Source organism: Phyllostomus hastatus, unplaced genomic scaffold (genome assembly GCF_019186645.2).
Source record: "Phyllostomus hastatus isolate PE091 unplaced genomic scaffold, TTU_PhHast_1.1 phas_contig_283, whole genome shotgun sequence".
NCBI lineage: Eukaryota > Metazoa > Chordata > Mammalia > Chiroptera > Phyllostomidae > Phyllostomus > Phyllostomus hastatus.
In genome coordinates, this window is record NW_025333833.1 from 15,717,759 (window position 1) to 15,737,239 (window position 19,481).

The 19,481-nt window shown below is 40.4% G+C and overlaps 1 protein-coding gene across 2 annotated transcripts in view; it reads right to left on the reverse strand.

The window, feature by feature from the left end:
- RPS6KC1 (ribosomal protein S6 kinase C1) overlaps nucleotides 1-19,481 on the reverse strand; it is a 158,377-nt gene that overhangs the window by 68,437 nt on the left and 70,459 nt on the right. For both annotated transcript variants that reach the window (XM_045838659.1, XM_045838658.1), the window contains exon 7: nucleotides 7,319-7,434. In XM_045838659.1, the coding sequence (XP_045694615.1) occupies nucleotides 7,319-7,434 (116 nt within the window). The remainder of the gene's footprint in view (nucleotides 1-7,318; nucleotides 7,435-19,481) is intronic.

Sequence of the window (19,481 nt, forward strand, 5' to 3'; positions counted from 1 at the left end):
AGCGGGAAGGGCAGAACGGGGAGGAAGGAGGACGAGAGAGGGAAACAAAAGGGGAGGGGACTGCAGAAATAAAGCAGGTGTTACTTACAAATGAAAAAAAATTCACTGGTGATGTTTTCCACAAGCAGCACTTATGGTTGCCTTTGTTTTCTGTTTTGTTTTGAGATTGAGCAAGCAAATACTGACTTCAATATACCTGAAGCAGCGATGTTTGACTTTAAAAAGAAGACAACTTTTTAAAAAAGACTTAACTTGAGAAGGGAGACGATAACAGTAATTGGACTGGATAATCATTTAAAAGTGATTTAATTTATACTTCTAGGCAATGTTTCAAAAAATACGTATTTAATATTTCATGAGGTGCTGTGCTTGATGACATTTAAAAAAAAAAACAATACATCTCTGCCTCCCTAAAAGCTCAAAATCCTAAATGTTTTCAAGGTTAGAAAAAACATTTAGCAGGGGCTTTTAACAGACATACAACAGAAACAGTACCTTCTTTCTTAATTTACATCATTTCACCTTTATCCCTCACCATGCCCCGAGGGGAGTACTCACAAGAAGTTACAATAATCCCCACTTTACAGATAAACAAAGGGGAGGGAGCTCACCATAGCTGAGTGCTTGTGGCCAGAAAGACTAGTGGAAGATCCTAATCTAGACCCAACTCTATTGCCTATAATCTTCCTGCTACACAACATAGTCTGACAATTAAAAATTAATTTTCCCCTACTCTATTCTCAAGAAAGAATAAGAACTGCTTGTAATTTTGGTAAAAGAAATGCTGAGGAAAGTTTACGGGGAAAAAAGAATACATTCAGTGATGATTTACCCATTACATTTGTCTCTGAAACGCGGCCAGAGGAACCTCCCTATCTCCTGCGTGTACGTTCTTACCCACTGATGTCACTGGATCTCTCAGGCTCCAGAAGAAAGGTATCAGCTCTCCATTCAATCCGGCAATCTCAACAGCAAAGATAACAATCTACACAATCTCTACTGCACCTTTCCATAAATAATTACTATGAGCTCGCAATGTGCATTATAACAAAAAAGAATATAAAACATCAAAAGGCAGTCACCAGCTTCAAGAAGTTTATAGTTTGAGGAGATAAGCCAAATACATGAAAAGGCAAATAACAGTTTCTTAAAAATACAAGACCACAGAGACAAGTCACTAGTTAGTGTACGATAAACTGGTCTCAGAAAGAAGTAGAACTAAAGGTGATTTCAAATGCTACATGGAAATTAGGTTAGAAAAAGGGTGTTACATGCAGGATGGGGAGGAAACCAGCCTAGCTGGGGGAAAACAGTCACATTGTAGAACAGAGGAAAATAAAGTATCACACTTGGGACCAGCTTTCACAGGCCTTGAATGCCAGAAAGAAAAGTCTAACCTGTATTATCCAGACTCTGGAAAATAAGTTTCTGTACAAGAAACAACCCGGTGAAAACAGTGATTTAATAAGGTTACTTCTGTAGAGATGACAATGGTGAAAGAGTAATGGTGAAAGACCAAAGGTAAAGTGATCATTAAAGCGCTCTTTCTACTTTCACCGCCTGTAAAAGTTTAAGATCAAAGAAATGAACAAAGAAAGATCATGAAATGAAATCATCAATAAAAAATCCTATATTTCTTATAAGCAGCATTTAAATTGGGTAGAATCCCCATAGATCTATTCCTTTTGCAGATAGCAAAACGAAACAGAAATCCACGGAATTTTAAGAACAGAGAGAGATCAAGTCCAACATTCTCCCTTTCTTACATGAGAAAACTGAGAAGCAACAAAGTGAAGCAATTTGTCTACGATGATAGAACTAGGCAATAGACAGGAGGGAATTAAATCTTACTCATGAAATAACACATGACTTTATTTTGGGAAACTTCAGCCAATGCTTTGGGAGTGGGGGAGGAGTCAGTGTTATTTCTAGGCAACATGCCTGATTTCCTTAATTTAAGAAAACAGTAAGATTTTCACTTACATGCATTAGTTACTGTAACAGAAGATGCCTAGAGAGGCAAGCAGTAGCTGTGTTGCCGGTGGGAATTAGACTCTTCCACAGGATCCCAAGAAAAGCATCCCAAGGGCCCATGCAGGGAAAAATGTGGTGTGGCAAAATGGTTTATTCGTGTAGAACTTAGAACTAGAAGCTGCCCCCTGGGTTTCTAATGCCCCATCTCCCTGCGTCCCACCATGGAAATCAGAGTTGGAAACAGTGCCCAGAGGTCCCAGGCCATAGTAAAGCTCAGTTCAGTCCAGCATTTGGCTCATTTAGTGTGTGTTTCCAGCTACAGCCAACTGCTGTGCTGCGGGGTTCAGGCTCCCTCCTGGACCCTGTGTGTGGAGTTCGCACAGCCAAGGGTCATGGGGCTGCTAGGGTCCCATGGCCATGGAGAGAACAGGTGTGGGCACTGCGTGAGTGTGGGTCATGGGGGGAGGGAGGAAGAGAAAGAGATCGATCAATCAATTCTTTGTTCCCCTGGGATTATATTAGCTTGGATTGGAAAAGACCAGAAGTTTTTTCAAAAAGACCTATCAACTCCCAAGTTTTTATGCCCCCTAGTTAGGATGACAGGCCTCTATGGTCCAGCACCACCCCCTGAACCCCTCAACAATTCCGTATGGGAGGGGAGATGGGAGGAGTATTAATCCCCTTGGCAGAGCAATGAAACGCTGTAATCCCCTGGACCCGTGAAGCTGTGGCTTCCTGGTGGGGTGTAAGCAGGCTTATGCTCCCTGGTCTATTAAGCTCAATGTCTAAGTTCCTTGGCTTGCCTTTCCTTATTAATAATCAGCTAAATACCAATGGTAACAGTTGTTTACATTCATACCAAAAGTAAATACAAAGGTCAAGGAGGGGGAAGAGGCTAGAATACTGATGACCCAATAATCTTCAAAACCACAGACAGCAAGCACACGTCACTCAACTGCTTAAACCCATGGCAGACGTCTCTGTTAATCCCACTCTGTCTCACCATATAGTGCCCCTGGGCAGCCAGCGCCCACGGATTAGAGTCAGCACACTAGTAAAACATATTTACCGTTTCTGTTCCACATTCTCTAAAAGGCTAAGTGAAGCTTACCCTTGTTTTCATTTTAGGGAGTTTTTAAAAGTTGCTGTTTATCCTGCCCACAGTCTTTTTCACTTGATATTATTCCTGTTCTCAAGGTGATCTCCACCTATTCTTAGCAACCTGCTAGTGCAGCACTTCTCAAACTTGAACATGTATGCACACCAGCTAAGGGCCCTGTTAAAAAGGAGATTCCAATTCACTGCGTCTGGGGGACCCTAAGATTCCACATTTCCAAAGAGATCCTAGGAGATGTGATGCTACTGGTCCAGCAACCACATTTGAAGTCAGGGCAGCTACTCTTCCTTAAACAACCTTTGTAAGTCAGCATTCCTTGGGAGGAAATAGGTAATCAAGGGCTAAGGAAAAACACTACATAGAACCTGTCTAGTACCCACACTCCAAACCCCAATGGCTAACTATTCCAGTTTCTGAACTTGGCTTCATCTCTAGATTCTTGACTTTGCAAAGACATTCACTGGGTTCCTATTAACCCTCCATACCCAGGCCCCTAAGCCTCTCTCAGGCCACATCGCAAGGGTGACTCTTCACTGCGGCCCAAGGACTGACTTGGAACACCCCTGACCGCCAGCTCAGCTCTGCCCATGTCTCCCAAAAAGTGACACAAGGCTCATTTTAAAATATTTTTCTAAAGATTTGAGAAATACCAATAATACCAGCAAATAAAATGCACAACAGAAAGCTATTGTCAATATTCTTATAGCAACTGTATTCAAAATCTACAAAACATTCAGAAGCACACGTTCCACACATTAACATTCCCTCACACCTTGTAATGCATGACAAGACAATGTATTTACACTTCAGAAATGATAAAATTTTTGATGTCCAAAATTTAGACTGTTTACTGTGTTTTTCTTTCCTTCATCTTGAGTTTAAAATTCCTACAGCTAAAAATAGCAAAAAAGCTATATCCACTCTTTTCCAGGGAAATCCCCTTTTAATATTAATTCTTAAATCATTCAAAGTCATCTATAATTTAATTTTTAAAAAGTTTAAAAATCTGTCTCCTTCAATTAAGATTTCACCCTTACACTTCAAACACAGATCATTTCCTTTTTTTTGAAACCTGTATTTTTTTTTTCTTGGAGCCCTTTAGTAATGAAGTAATGAAGGGGAAAAAAAAACGGTAGGAGAAATATTTCCTAAATATTATCTAAAATATTTAAAGCATCTAAAATGCTTTTGCTCCTTTCTACCCTTTTTTGAAAAGGCTATTATTACTAGCAATGACTAGCAAATTCAGGACTTCTATATTTACCACCTAAGAGTATCATAAATAAATTCAATACAGCAAAAACTTAAACCATCACAGAAAACTCAGGTGGAGTGAGTCATGAACTAGTCTGCACCAAAGGGAGAAACAGCAATCAAAAAAAAATTTTAAATCAGAAAGGATTCCTGTATTCTCTTTAATCAACCAAGCTGAAAAGAAATATTTGCATATGAAATCAAAAGAAAAATAATATCTTCTTTATGCAGAATTTAAGAGCTAAAGGGGCCTTAGAAATCATTTATACTAGTTCTTTCATTGTGTCCATTGAAGTTGAGGCCCAAAGACAGTTAAATGGAGACAAATAATGAACTCACCAAGCTAAAAAAAAAACCTCTAACCTTACCATTCTTACCTTAAATTCCTCTAACTTTACCTTTCTAACCTTTCTTACCTTAAATTCAACATTTAAGTTGAATTTAAGGTAAGAAAATAATCAAGCATGTCCCTGACCTAAACAAGGGCCAGATTTAATAGAATAAAATACAAAATGAAAATAAAAAGCAACTGCTTACTATAAAAGAAAAACATCTTGCTCTAGCAAGAAAAACTCTCCTCTAGTCTTCTTGCCTAAAAACTGAAAAAAAATTCTAGTATATCAATCTGGTACCCCTCTTGACCCTTTCTGGCCCAAACTGTCATTATTCTACATGGCTCTTACCATTTTCTCTTTTATCTCCTCAATTATGTACATATTTTGGGTCTTCAATTATGCTACAGGGTTTGCAAGAGCAGAAGCTGTCACCATCTTTTGTATAACTCCAAAGTATGTCTAGTTTGCTTTTGTATACATACACAGTCTTAAAAGACACTCAGTGAATTAATATATAATCTAACAATCAACTTTCCTGCATTATATCTCTTTAGTTTTATTTCCATTAAAAGCAATGATTGAAGGGAAATTCTGACTGATATACTTCATGGTGCCTTTCTCCAAGTCAAAAGCGATACAGCAAACTTTATATACTTATTTTCCTAATAAACTATTGCTCATAAAAGTGATTACAAGGAACTCTAACAGCAAATGTATAAGCAGAGAGTTTGAATGAGTAAGTACAGGTAGAATATTCAAAGTTAATGTCAATGCAAAGGACAGAATACTGGAAATTTTGACGCTCTAAAACTTTTAGAATATTTATTTACAGGATATATTTAATAGAACAAGTTCATAAGGACCCATCTTATTTAATACTTTATCAACATCCCCAAAATAGAACTGAGAATGTGCACATCGGGACCGCACCCCTGGGGGGCTGCCAACCCCACACACAGTAAGAATTGAATTCAAAGTAATCTTTAGATAAATAATTCATTTAAAAAAGATAAAAATCAATAGTGAAGAGTTAAAGAAATTAAACAATATAATCACAACAACAATGACAAAATACAGAAAAAGACTGGCAAATAATACAGAAGAGTCACAATAATCAACAATCTGAAAATGCATCAGCAGATATATCATTTAAAACATATGCATTATGTTAGGACAAGACACAAAAGTATGTTACTTCCAAGATGGAAAGTAATTTCTTTTTGTTCCCCCCCAAAATGGTCCAATACTCAACAGAAAACTCAATAATAAGTATACTTTTGGTAACTGAGTGTTTTAAAAGGTCACACAGAAAATGAAAAGGGCTCAGAAAATCAGCAACAAAGTTTAAATGGTCCAATGAATCAAGATTAAATATTGGGCTGTTTTTTAACTAGGAAATTGAGATGCTTTGTCATTTTTCAAAAGGTATAAAAAGCATAAAAAATGTAAGAAAGACGTTTATAAAGCAGTATACAAGGGGAGATGGAAAATAAGGAGGTTGGTAAGGTATTAATCTAGTCATACACGTTTGGCTTATAGGCTGGTCTCTTTACATGGTGGGCACCTGATTTGTATCTATGTGTGTGTGTGTGCATGTCCATTTTTTTAGTGATTTTTCTTAAATTCATTTAATCCCATCAAGAACCCAGCAAAGAATTACTATGATCCTCGCTGTTCAGATGTAGCAACTGAAGCTAAAAAATGTAGTGAAGTGTCTTGTCTGATCTTCCATGGCTTCAAATGCGAGTTGAGATCTGAACAAGCCTGCCTGCCTCTTAGTTCAATTAAGAAAATAAATATTTTCTCCCATTTCTAGAAGATATGACTCTTAAATTGCATCAAAAAAAATTGGTTTAATATCAAGAAAAATAATTCAAAAGTTTTTTCCAGAAATGTGCCAAATCAGATAGATATGATATAAAAACAGTAATAGCCACGGTTGGTGTAGCTCAGTGGATTGAGCATGGGTCTGTGAACCAAAGGGTCGCTGGTTCGATTCCCAGTCAGGGCACATGCCTGGATTGCAGGCCAGGTCCCCATTTGGGGGCACTTGACAGACAACCACACATTGATGGTTCTCTCTCTCTTTTTCTCCTTGCCTTCCCTTCTCCCTAAAAATAAATAAAATCTTTAAAAAGAAAAAAATGAAATAGTAATAAACCACAATGTTTCTAATGCTTCAAGCATTCACCTGTCTTTGAGACAAGACTACAGGCAGTCCCCAATAATCTAAACATCCTTGTTAGAATTACACCTTTATAATTCTAGGTGATCAATTTATACTTAAATGATTAGTTCTAGCATGAATCAATAAAACTGTCCAGAAATTGTAGGAGAATCACAGCAAATTAAAAATTAAAAAAAATTAAAAAAAATTTAAAAAAAATTCAGCATAAATCAGATATTAGGAGTAAAGCAAGAAACAAAGAGCTGAGAAAGAGAAGAACACAGTTCCATTTTATTTCATTTTTGGTGGTTTGCTTTAATGCCGTTCTTTCCACCGATAACTTAAGAAAATTACTGGTAAAATTCCAGAGACCCAAACTCTCAAACACTCTAATTAGCAATAAAGCTGAGACACAAGACAGCAAAAATGGCTAAAGAACATATAAATGCAACACAAGACGTACGTATGTACCTGAGATGCATCATCCGGCTGAGGTTTCCTGTAGCAGCTGGACAGACTCTCGGCTCGCATGAGATACTCCGCCGTTCTTCTCTTCACAGCTTCTCGCCGGGTGGGGCTTGACTCTCCTGAAAGGAGAAAACAAAACTCAGGGCACGGGAAACACAAAGAAATCTTCTTTTATCCCATCTGAAGATTAACGTCCTGTTACCCAATGCACCACTTGTTCACGTTTCTAACTGAAAAGAAGAGAGATTCAAAACTGGAACACACATCAAAGTTATCAGTATCAGCAAGGTCTAAATATTTTTTTATTTTTCAATTTCAGCTGACATTCAACATTATTTGGTATTAGTTTCAGGTGTACAGCAGAGTGGTTAAACATTTGTTCAGTTTACAAAGTGATCCCCCCAGTAAGTCCAGCACCCACCTGGCACTGCATGTATTTGTTACAACATTACTGACTGTATTCTCTGTGCTGCACTTCACATTCCCAGGCAAGGTCTAAATATTACCTACATGAATTTTATCCATCCAAATTCTGAAATCCTCCCATTGAAATATGTATATATAGAGGATATATTTTATAGGAGGAGTCGCCGTGTAAGAAATATAGTGTGAATAGTTCCACAGATAAAAGACTAGCCTCGCTCAGAGAGCCGTCTAACTCAACGAACAGTACTAAATGCAACACGTTTAATCAGAGCTATGAAGTGCATATGACATGCTACAAAAGTACCACCAAACTGAAGAATAAAATTAGGGTAACTCTCAACTCAAACTGATTTTTGTAAGTTCCATGGTTTTTCCATTAACAAACTGTCACTCCTCTTACAACTGAAAACAAGAATGGGGTTGAAATCCCTGTAATACACAATTATGTGAAAGTGACAAGTCATTTGCTTACCCTGCCTGGCTCTCCATTTCCCTAAACAAAAGGTATTCAAAGTTGCCTCCAAGAGGCGCTCCCCCCCATGGAGTGCTGCCTGGGCTGTCTTTGAGGACCACTGTACTGCTTATGTTCGCTAAGGTTCCTTTCCCAATATAGCATACTACTCATGACTCATTCTTATCAAGCACTTAACACATAGGACCGTTGTTGTAACTGACCCTATACATCTTCTGAATGCAGTCAATCAGAAAGCAAGTCCATGTGGTAGAAAGTGCCCTGGGTGACATTCCAGAAACCCTGGTTATCTGGATTCTGGCTCTGCCTCGCTCCAGCCAGTCACATAACTGATCTCAACTCTCGGAACCTCTTCTCACTCCCTCCGGTGGAAATTCACACTTCCAGTGGTTGTGACGATTGGAGGAGACGGCACACATACAGGTGCAGCAACAGAGACGGAGATAAAGGAAGCACTGAATTGTAAAGGTTTTCATTTTTAACTTTTTCCTCAGAACCAAATTCTATAAAATAATGTTAACCTGGTTTGCTGAACTGAACTGAATAAAGCAGACATTTTCCCCAAAAGACTACTAATGGAAAAAAAAAAAACTCTGCTTACTTTTGCCTGGAACAGCATCTCTCTTTTTTCAGGAAACGCCCCTTTCTGCTCCCCTTCCTACTGCTCTGCCTCTCCCCTCGCCACCTCCCACCACCAACCCTTACCGACCAGGGTTGAATGAAAGCTGCTACCTTGTTTCAGATTTCAGTCCCCCTAGTCACTACGAGTCAGCCAAGGGCACTCGCTGCCCCAGTCTCAGAGCCCACCCTCTCGGCCACAGCTGGAGAAGAGAGGAATAGAATCGGCCCTTCCCTGTTCTTGACACTGGAAATCAGAGGAGTGGGGCACACAGGCCTGGCCTCCGCGCAGCCGCCCATGCGGACTTCTGCCCCAGCCCCGTGCAGCCCTGCAGACTCGCAGGGACCTGCAGGCATGCAGGGATACGGATGTGGGCCTCACTCCCAGTCTCAGAAGGAGAAAAAGGAAAAGCCGCCAAGGCCGATGCAACAGGCCCTCAAGGGCCTGACTCTGAAAATCACAAGATGGAGGCGCAGGTAACACAGCTCACTTCCTGGCTTGCCTCCTCGCACAACCACAGCAAAAATTACAACTAAACGACAAACCAACCATCACCCAGAACCGGCAGAAAATCAAGCTGTATGGAAGTCCAACAACCAAGGACTTAAAGAAATCACATCCATCCAGACGGGGAAGAGGGGCAAAGACACAGAGACACGGAGACACAGAATGGGTGGTCCCACACCCACATGTGGTGGATAAAAATCGGGAAGGATACCTCAGGAGCGAGGGATCCCAGCACCACACCAGACCCCCAGCCCAGGGTTCCAGTGCCAGGTTAAGTCCCCATAACTTCTGGCTATAAAAACCAGTGGCAGTTGGGGTGGTGGAAGAACCTGTGAGTTTCTCAGGTGTCTCCTCTTAAAGCAGGGGTCTCCAACCCCTGGGCTGCAGCCCAGGCTGGTACTGGTCTGAGCCTGTCAGGAACCTGGGAACACAGCAGGAGGTAAGCTTGAATGCAATGCACTTAAATAATACCAAAACCATCTCCCTCTCCTCAGTTCATGGAAAAATTGTGTTCCAAGGAACCATCCATGGTGCCAAAAAGGTTGGGGACCGCTCTCTTAAAGGGCCCACAGTGGACTTAGGACTTACACAGACTCACTCCCCTGGGCTCCAGCACCAGGGCAGCAGCTGGAAGGGCACCAGTGGCATACGGGGGGAAACTGAAATGTCTGGCATCAGGGTAAGTACCAGGGGACAGCTTCCTCCCGGACAAAACTCCAGAGGCCAGACAGTGGCCATTGTCCCTTTTCTGGGCCCTCCCCCACCCAGAGCTACAGAGCAGCAACACCATATCTGAGACTCCATCAACCTGGTTTACAGGGGTTGCCCTGCCCTGGCAAAAACCTGAGGCTACACCGCGTCCAACTCACAGGTGTGCTTTTCTACAACAGGCCATGCTACTAAGACAGGGAGTCAAAGCACAGCTCTGCCTGCTACATAGAAACAAACACAGGGAAGTTGTCAAAATGAGCAGACAAAAAAAAAAAGAGAGACCCAAATGAAAAACAGAACAAAACTCCAGAAAAAAAAAAAAACTAAACAAAATGGTAATAAGCAATCTATCAGATGCAGAGGTCAAAACACTGGTTACAAGGATCCTCAAGGAACTCACTGCGTACTTCAACAGCATAAAAAAGACTCACAAAAATGAAGGTTACACTAAGTGAAATAAAGATAAATTTACAGGGAATCAACAGTAGAGTGGATGAAGCCAAGAATCAAATCAATGATTTGGAACACAAGGAAGCAAAAAATATTTAATCAAAACAGCAAGAAGAAAAAAAAAATAAAGAAGAAATGGGTAAGGAGTCTCTGGGACAACTTCAAACGTACCAACAGTGAAATCATAAGGGTCATGGAAGAAGAGAAAGATCAAGAAAATGAAAACTTATCTGAAAAAATAACAAAAGAAAACTTCCCTAATTTTGTGAAGGAAATAGACATGCAAGTCCAGGAAGCACAGACAGTCCCAAATAAGCTGGACACAAAGAGGACCACACCAAGACACATCATTTTAAAGTGCCAAAGGTTGAAGGTAAAGCAAGTATCTTAAGAGCAGCAAGAGAAAAGCAGATAGTTACCTACACAAGAGCTCCCATAAGGTTGTCTGTTGATTTCTCAAAAGAAACTTTGCAAGTTTGAAAGGAATGGCAAGAAGTATTCAAAGTGATAAAAAGCTAGGGCCTATAACTTAGATTATTCTATCCAGCAAAGCTATCATTTAGAATGGAAGAGCAGATAAAGTGCTTCCCAGACAAGGTAAAGCTAAAGTAGTTCATCATCACCAAGCCATTATTATATGAAATGTTAAAGGAACTTCTTTAAGAAAAAGATCAAAACTATGAACATTAAAATGTCAATAACTTCACAACTATCAACACCTGAATCTAAAAAACAAATTAAGCAAACAAGCAGAACAGAAACAGAGTAACGGATATGGAGATCAGTGGGAGGGTCATCAGCTGGGTGGCGGGGGAAGACTGGAGGAAAAGGTGCAGGGATTGAGAAGTACAAATTGGTAGGCACAGAACAGACAGGGGGATGTGAAGAACCGTACAGGAAATGGAGTAGGCAAAGAACTTATATACATGACCCATGGGCATGAACTAAGGAGGGGGATTGCTGGAGTGAATGGGGTTATACCGGGTGGAGGAGGGCAAAGGGGGGAACAATTAGGACAACTGTAACAGCATAATCAATAAAATATATCTTTAAAAAATACACACACACACGCAAGACATGAGGAGTGGGAACTTCACCAGCCATAGTTTCTGCCAATGGGCAAAGAGCCAACCTGAAAGAAGAAACTTGACTAAGAAAAACAGGTATGAGCTACAAAGAAAAAAATCCTACTATGACTGGGGTCCCGATTTCAACTGCACCTATGTTCCTGCCATTCTCTGCATAAGGTAGTTCAAACTTAGATTTTTCACATGCAAACCAAAGAACCCTGACTAAATACAAACCTCAAAGAAAAAGTACAATAAAGTTGTTATTGTAATTTTGCTAAATAACTTGTTTTCACAGCTTTTACATTACTATTCCATCTATTCTTTTTGTTACGAGAAATTAACAAAGATAATCAGTCTTGGTTAGCGGAAAAAATCTCTATTGCCTTTTCACTGTGGAACAATCTATTAACTCACCTGAAACCTCAATAAAAAAAATAACAGTATGCTTCCTACCCCTGTCCTTAAAATTACTTAACTTCAAAACCCAAGGTTTTCTTCTCAGTTGAAGAGTGGATATAATCTATAAAAATCACCTAAGTATAACATATTTTGAAGATGGAGTCTGCCACAGTAACAAGAAGCATTCCACATTCTATACACAACTAGCCCTTGTTTCGAGTTTGCTGTTTATGGGCTCTAACATTATCACCAGCTCTCCTCACTTCAGGTTACGCCTTTTAAACCCTAATTTAAATCCTCATTTGGAACTTCTTATTGCTCTGAGGCTCAACTCTGACAGAAACTGTGGCCATTCAGTTTTCTCATTCAGTGTGAATACGTTTTAATAAAACTTCTAATTTTGCTTGATTTGAAGACATCAACCTGTCTCCCAAAATAATTTGAAAGTCAAAAATGCCAAGACTATGCAATGCCCAATTAAAACTAGAGTTAAAACCGTATTTTGTGATCAAATCTGTGTTTTAAACTTTTGGTATCTCTGCCGCTCTTTAGGCAGTCTCCATAGGAACAGAGAACCAAGAACTGGAAGCAGGCAGTTGAGATGGACTCCTGCTGAGGACAGTGATTCCGCTTCCATGGAAACGATGAGGAAGTGATGGAAACACTGGAAGGCCTTTCAAATGCAACCTTAAACATATCTACTAGGACACCTTCCTTATCAGTCCCTTAAAAGTAGGTCACAGCCAGTGCTGATCAACAGCATTGGGCAAGGATGACCAGCACCCCTGACAGATTCTGCTGCCGGATACTGACCAGGACTGCTGAGTACAGTACTGGAAATACAGGACTAATCCATAGATGTCTGAATAACTTAAACAGACTTTAACTGATTAAACATTTTTAATCGACTCTAACCATCTTAATTTATTAATTTTCATTTTAAAACACACGCAGCTGATAAGGATGATTTTTCAAGGAAAATCTGGAATTCAAATTTTATAATCCCAATTAGTGACTATTATTTCTTCATATATGCATGTAGACACTTAATAAACACTCTTAAAATAGATACATATTTTATATTCTACCTAAAGATAAACTACCACCTTCCATACATTTTTCTACATTTCTGCTAATCATTCAGATAGAGCAAAAATTCCCACTGGGTTTTAGCATTCAGAAAAGACTGTTCCCATTAAATACTAACTTTTCTGTCAAGAAGTTCTGGTGTACCATAAAAGATATCATATGTATACTGTGTTAACCTGTATTTCTTTACTCTCTACCTTATCAATTTCTGAGCAGGAGAGAGGATTGATACAGGATGATTACAGAGTGTGATCTGTGAAAAGACATGTCACTCAACAGAAATGGGGACAAATTCCAAACTTGTTGCTGAAACTTTTAGAAACACTGGACTGACTGCCCTGCATTTCTCGAAGCACCAACTCTGACGTAAGTCACTAAGAGAGGTTTTATAGGAGGCATAGTCTATAGATAACACAATCATGAATTCTAATTTATACAAGAAGGCATCGCCATTTGGCCCTCCTTCACTATATCAAATTCTATTTCAAGAGATATATGAGCTTCCTTTTATAACTAAAGAAACTAAGGCTCAAGGATATGAAAAGCCTTTCTCAGTTCCAAACCAGGTCTTACTGTTACAGGGTGCAGCCAAGAGGAGGGATCCCAAACAGGCATTTGAAATGGGGTCCAGAACTCAAGGTGTCCAGGAGATTTTAAGGTGTCTTCACCCCTTCCCCCACAGGTGTGAGTTGGGGGAAGGGGCACACAGAGCAAGAGTATGCAGGGCAGCTTTGCAGCTAATCCATGGCGTGGTCATTTAGCATACTTATAGCCTTTGGCTGGTCGCTTAAATATGCTAAATAGCTATGGCCATGCTCTGAGCCAGGGGAATGGAAGTAACTTCCCCACCAAGATGTAACTGGGGGGCAGGTCCCCCGGGTTACAGCGCTTGCATGGGAGCTGGGAGAAGATTGGCTCCATGACATGGGGTGACACCTGCCCAGACCCACGATGATGACCAGAAAAGCTGGAGAAGACAGCAGACTGAGGGCAAGTGTGCCCAAGTGTAGGAGGAGTCAGAAATGGGGCTGCAGAGGAAGATTGGGCGCAGGGATTTAAACCCAGACACGGCAGCCATTGTAAGGTGAACCATGCACAGCCCTGAGAGGGAGAACCACGTGGCCTTGACATGTGGGGACTCTCCCTTCCCATGGCCCTGGGAGAGAGGACCACGTGCCTTTGCCAGAGTGGGAACCCCCGCAGCTTTAAAAGGGGGAACCACCACCTGGTTTTAGCAGAGATCCCGGCAACTCAGCGGAGGGTGCCGGGAACCCAGGGAGGTCTCCCAGTCGAGATGGGGTACTAACTGGGAAGAACCAGAGGACTGCCTGAGCCGTGGACTTCTATTTCCTTTCCTGAGATACGGTACTCTGGACTGGGTAAAGGGGGAAGGAAGGAAGAACTGTGTCTGTTTGTGGGTGTTTTTAGGGACTCTAGGATTTTTGATAAAGACATTAGGTCACTACTTTAAGTTTGTATAGCATTAAATAAACATTTCCTTTCCTTTTCACGAATCTCTGGCATTGAGAGACGTCTTTCCTTGGGCGGCGGACATGACGGACCTGGGAGCTTTTTTTCCAATAATAGTATATCGTCCCAGGCCCCCCTTGTCTGTTCTGTAACATTACGACGCCACATGTCAGGTAACTGAATGTGAATTAGATGACCTTACTGTTACCGAGCAGAAGAGCAACAGAAACGCAGAAAGCAGGACAAGCACAGATGCGTATGGACAGAGAGGAAGAGAAAACAACACACAGAGTGGAGGCGGGAGCCTATCAGACAGGACAGCAGGGGAGGGTCGGAGAGGAGGCGAGCCTGGAGGCAGCGGTCTGGCACACGGGAAAATGAGGGCCACTCGGGGTGGAAAGGCCCCACCATGGAAAAGAGAAAATGGGCCTTTCTGAGAAACACTGGTCTCTCACACATCCTGGCTACCCGGTTTCCTCGTAAAACAAACACCTTTTTTCATTTACCCACAAGAAAGCAAAAAGACATTTTTCCTCATGGAACTAAGTCAGTGTCACAAACTAGAATAAAAAGTAGTGGGTTTTTTTTTTTCAGCCTTAATCACTCCAAGAATAGAGCTAATACCTCATCATTGGCTCAACAAGAGGGAAGCGATGCTGGGGAAGAACGGGCCCCTCGGGCCTCCTGAACGACGGCGTGTCTACATCTGTACTTCACAGGCAACTGGACGGGATTTTCAAGAGTGGTTTGACTATACGTGATTTTTGCCACCTGCACGGAACGTAATCTCCACACAAGACTCCACTTCGTCACATCTTAAATTCTTACATCCAGTTCTCCACTCCACACTCCCCAGTGGGCCCTGTGCCGCTGTGCTCTTGGTCAAGCATGCTTGGTTTCATTCAGACTCACCACATTAGAAAGAACAGCCAATCAACCCAGGTTCGTTGGAGTTTTTGTTTGTTGGTGCTTCTTTTTTTACTTTTTTTTTTTGATAACTTTAGTTACATAAAAGAATATGCCTGTTTGAGATGGCCTTGGTAGTTATAGTTTTAAGTGCTGAATTATTTTATTTAATGGTATTTTGTTCTTTTCAGGGATAGCCTACCATATCTGACTTATGCTAAGAGTTCTGACAACAAAAGACAACCTTGAGGGAACAAGAATTTATTGTGCAGCGTGTCTACCACAACTCTGGAGCCATGGGCCTTTCTGCACACAGCCCGAACCCCGTCAGTCAGGAATCTGCTCCCCATTTGCATTTAACTGACCCCCCTAGAGACAGTTTTATAAAACCAAGTCAATGTGACCCCCACAAGGTCAAAGAGTCACCAAACAATACTAAAAGCAAAAGTCACAATGAAATTCAGACCCACGCATTGCCTCAATTATATTGCTTTCAATGTTGTTTAGCAGTTTTTCTACCGCCAATATCACTGAATGAAAACTAACACAATATTAGATCACAGAGTATTAAACACCTACAGAGATAGCCTTCTCTTAGGTTCAAGAACTTCTTTCTGCTCCCTCCCCTCTTTTTCTGCAAAACAACATTGTCTGGCCAGTCTCTTTGTGATGATAAACTCTTGTCAATAAATGAAAATAAATAAATAAATAAATAAACAGTCCCCTAAGTGTCTTTTATGTTCTAATCGAATAACTCTGAAAAGATTAAGATAAAGAGAATTTTAAAAGCTAGAGATATAATGCAAGAAGGAGAAATAAAGAATTAAAACCAAGGAGCTAAATCTTTACCTCATGATAAAAAGAAAATCTAGTATCTCCATAAACTTAAGGATTTCCTATCTGCCACACTGGTAGGTAAAGGAAGCACCCAGCCCCATCAAGGCTTGTGCCCACTCTTTCACTGGCTACAAGAGGCACCTTAAGAGAAGTAGCGAATCTATGGAAGACTCTGAAGTCTAACAATTGTTTTCCTGGACGTTGTGATATTGAACAATTGTATTTTCTCAATGTATATTGAGATGATGTAATCAACAGAATTACTGACTATATGCAGCTAATTCTTCTCAATACTAAAAGTTCCACACACTCCTTTAATGCATCTCCAAAAATTAAACTGAGCCTTGACAAGTGTGACTCAGCCGGTTGGGCAGCATCCCGTGAAGCAAAAGGTTGCCAGTTAGACTTCCGGTCAGGGAACATGCCTGGGTTGTGGCACATGCAAGAGACAATTGCCCAATGTTTCTCTCACACATCAGTGTTTCTCTCCCCCTCTCTCTCCCTTCTTTCCCCTCTCTCTAAAAATAAATAAATAAAAATCTTTAAAAAACAATTAAATTGACTCAGTGGATAACAGAATTAGAACAAACTCCATCCCATCTTTCTTCAGACTGATTTAATACGAAGATAATACATATGTCTCTACATTTAAGCAATTCAAAGAATATGTCAAGCAATACTTCCAGAGTATTCCATTCCTAGGTAACAAAGAAAAGCCTCCCAGGCAATTGGCTTTCTTTACAGAAGCCACCAGAGTAGGAAGTTTTCCATAATCACTATTCCCACCTCTTTCAATACTAAAGATGCCTAATAATTACTAGGCACCTATTATGTTCCAGACGCACAGTCATCTCAATGTTCAGTCATTTCAATGGTGTCACAGAACATTACATATAGAAGATCCTTAATAACATTTTACTAGATGAATGGAAAACTTTGCACCAATATTACACTGTAACGCAGTCTAATGGAGGTCTAACACTGTAACGCAGGATCTCCAAACCAGGGAGCTGCTTAAGTGTTCATGATATTCCGAAAAAACCTCCTGGAGGACTAGCAGATGGGGACACGCTGTTTATGGCTCACATTACATGGGAGTGCACGGATGGCGAGCGGGCCAGGGCGAGAGAGACCACAACCCCGTGTCCCAAACAATCAGCGCACGTGTCCTATGTGTGACTCTAAACTACATTAGCTCTGTGTAAAGAAGAGGTCAAGAAGCAGTCACAGGATAAGAAGCCACTTCCAAAAGGAAATAAGGAGGGCGTTACAATCCATTCCCAAAACAAAAGACATTCTTTCTGGCCAGGGCCCTGTGACCAGGCCTCAGACCTGGAAAGAGGAAGAGGAAGGACCTGTCCATCCACCCCACAGATACCAATACCTTCATGCCTAGAGATGCTTCAACTACCTCTTTCAGTAATGTAGCGCCTTCTCTAATTTAAACAGTAGTTACATAAAATGCACGTCAGAAAATGTGTGCAATTTTTGTCTTTACCAAACTTTTCGGCACTCTAGGCCACACTGGAAGAAGAGTTATCTTGGGCCAAACATGAAACACATTTCCACAAGTAATCACAAAAAAATCTCATAATGTTTTCAGTGAATTTACGATTTTGTGTTGGGCTGCATTCATAGCCATCCTGAGCTGCATGCGGCCCACAGGACGTGGGTTGGACACCCCGGTGTAGTAGGTGAAATGCATACAAAGGGAATATAGAAAAACACAGCATAGAAGTGGCATGTTGAACAAAAACAAAAATCTACATTTTGATTTAATTTTATGGAAACTTGCCAGAAGAGTATCAATGAGGGCAATACACCACAGATATTCCAATTAAAAGTCACTGTGTAAAACAGAGAGAAGTCTAGAAACTCTCTTTTTATTGTTTGATAATTACAATTTTTAAAATGTGTTTAAAAGTTCACAAAAAATATAATCTATCTACACAATTATTGGACTATTTTTCAAATGAAACACATTTTGAGACCACTAATGGAAACACAGTCAGCTTCTGAGGAAAAGCAGATCGTACGTTGTCAAAACTTCCTAAAAGAGAACAGATGTGCCGAACTTCTGCGCAATTTATACAAGACTCAGTATTTAATTAAGATACAATGTAAGCTATGCTATATAAGACAATGTGACTCAAGTAATTACAAAATAATGATGAACTCTTTCTCAAAGTGCATCATAGCCTGCTGGCACTGAAAGAGCAGCGGTCTTCGGTTTAGGGATTTTTAGTTACATTTGGTGTATTCCACCACGCTCCTCCATAACTACATTTCTTCTCATCACAATGTTTTTGCAATGACTGCAGGGATTAAAGCTACCTTCTCATTTTAATGTTTTTAAACTGTGTGGCTAAATATAGAAAAATGTGGTGATACTGATGACAGAGTCCATCTGATGAAAAACCCTTCGAAATCCTCGTCTCTGTCTCTGCCTCTGCCATTGAGCAGCTGCGCCTCACACAGCTCCACATGAATGAAAATATTTAGATGAGAAACCACCCACTTAGTTTATTTTCCATATGACTTTCCTGTAATTATTTTGTAAACTGCTCACACAACAATACATAAAAACATCTGCAAAAACAGGTAATTAGCATGTCAAGCCGAACTAATGCATTTTTATGGTGTCCATGCTTCGTCAACTGTAATTATAACTCTTTTTTAAGCAAATGATGATGTGTTTGTTGCAATGTGCAAGCGGTTATTTTAGATGTTCTGTTTACCGTTCATACAATTTGAATATAAAACTCCATGGCTACTTTACCCCACACAGCACTGCTTTACCTAGCTTTTTGCAAAACCAAGAGAGTGGTTCTCTTTCCCAAGCTATATTTCATAGTAAACATTTTTGGCATGAAACACGAAACTCTCAATGTAAATGTTGACACCAAAATAGCCAACAATTCAAGAAACATGTCAGCAAATGATTCAACCAGACTTTCCTCCTTCAGTTGTTAATTCCGCAGGAAATACAACATATAAGCCAATCAGGTACAATATGCTAAACTGGCTGAGTATCATATGTTTATTTGAAGGTTCCTTACTGTTTTTAATGTATAATACCCATCCCATCTAAACCCACTGGATACATATATCTTTGATGTGAGACCAACAAATGAAGAACCAAATCCTGCCCAAAATACAGTTTTGTAATGGGGTGCAGAGCTAGGGGTCCCCCAAAGTGGAGAAAATCCC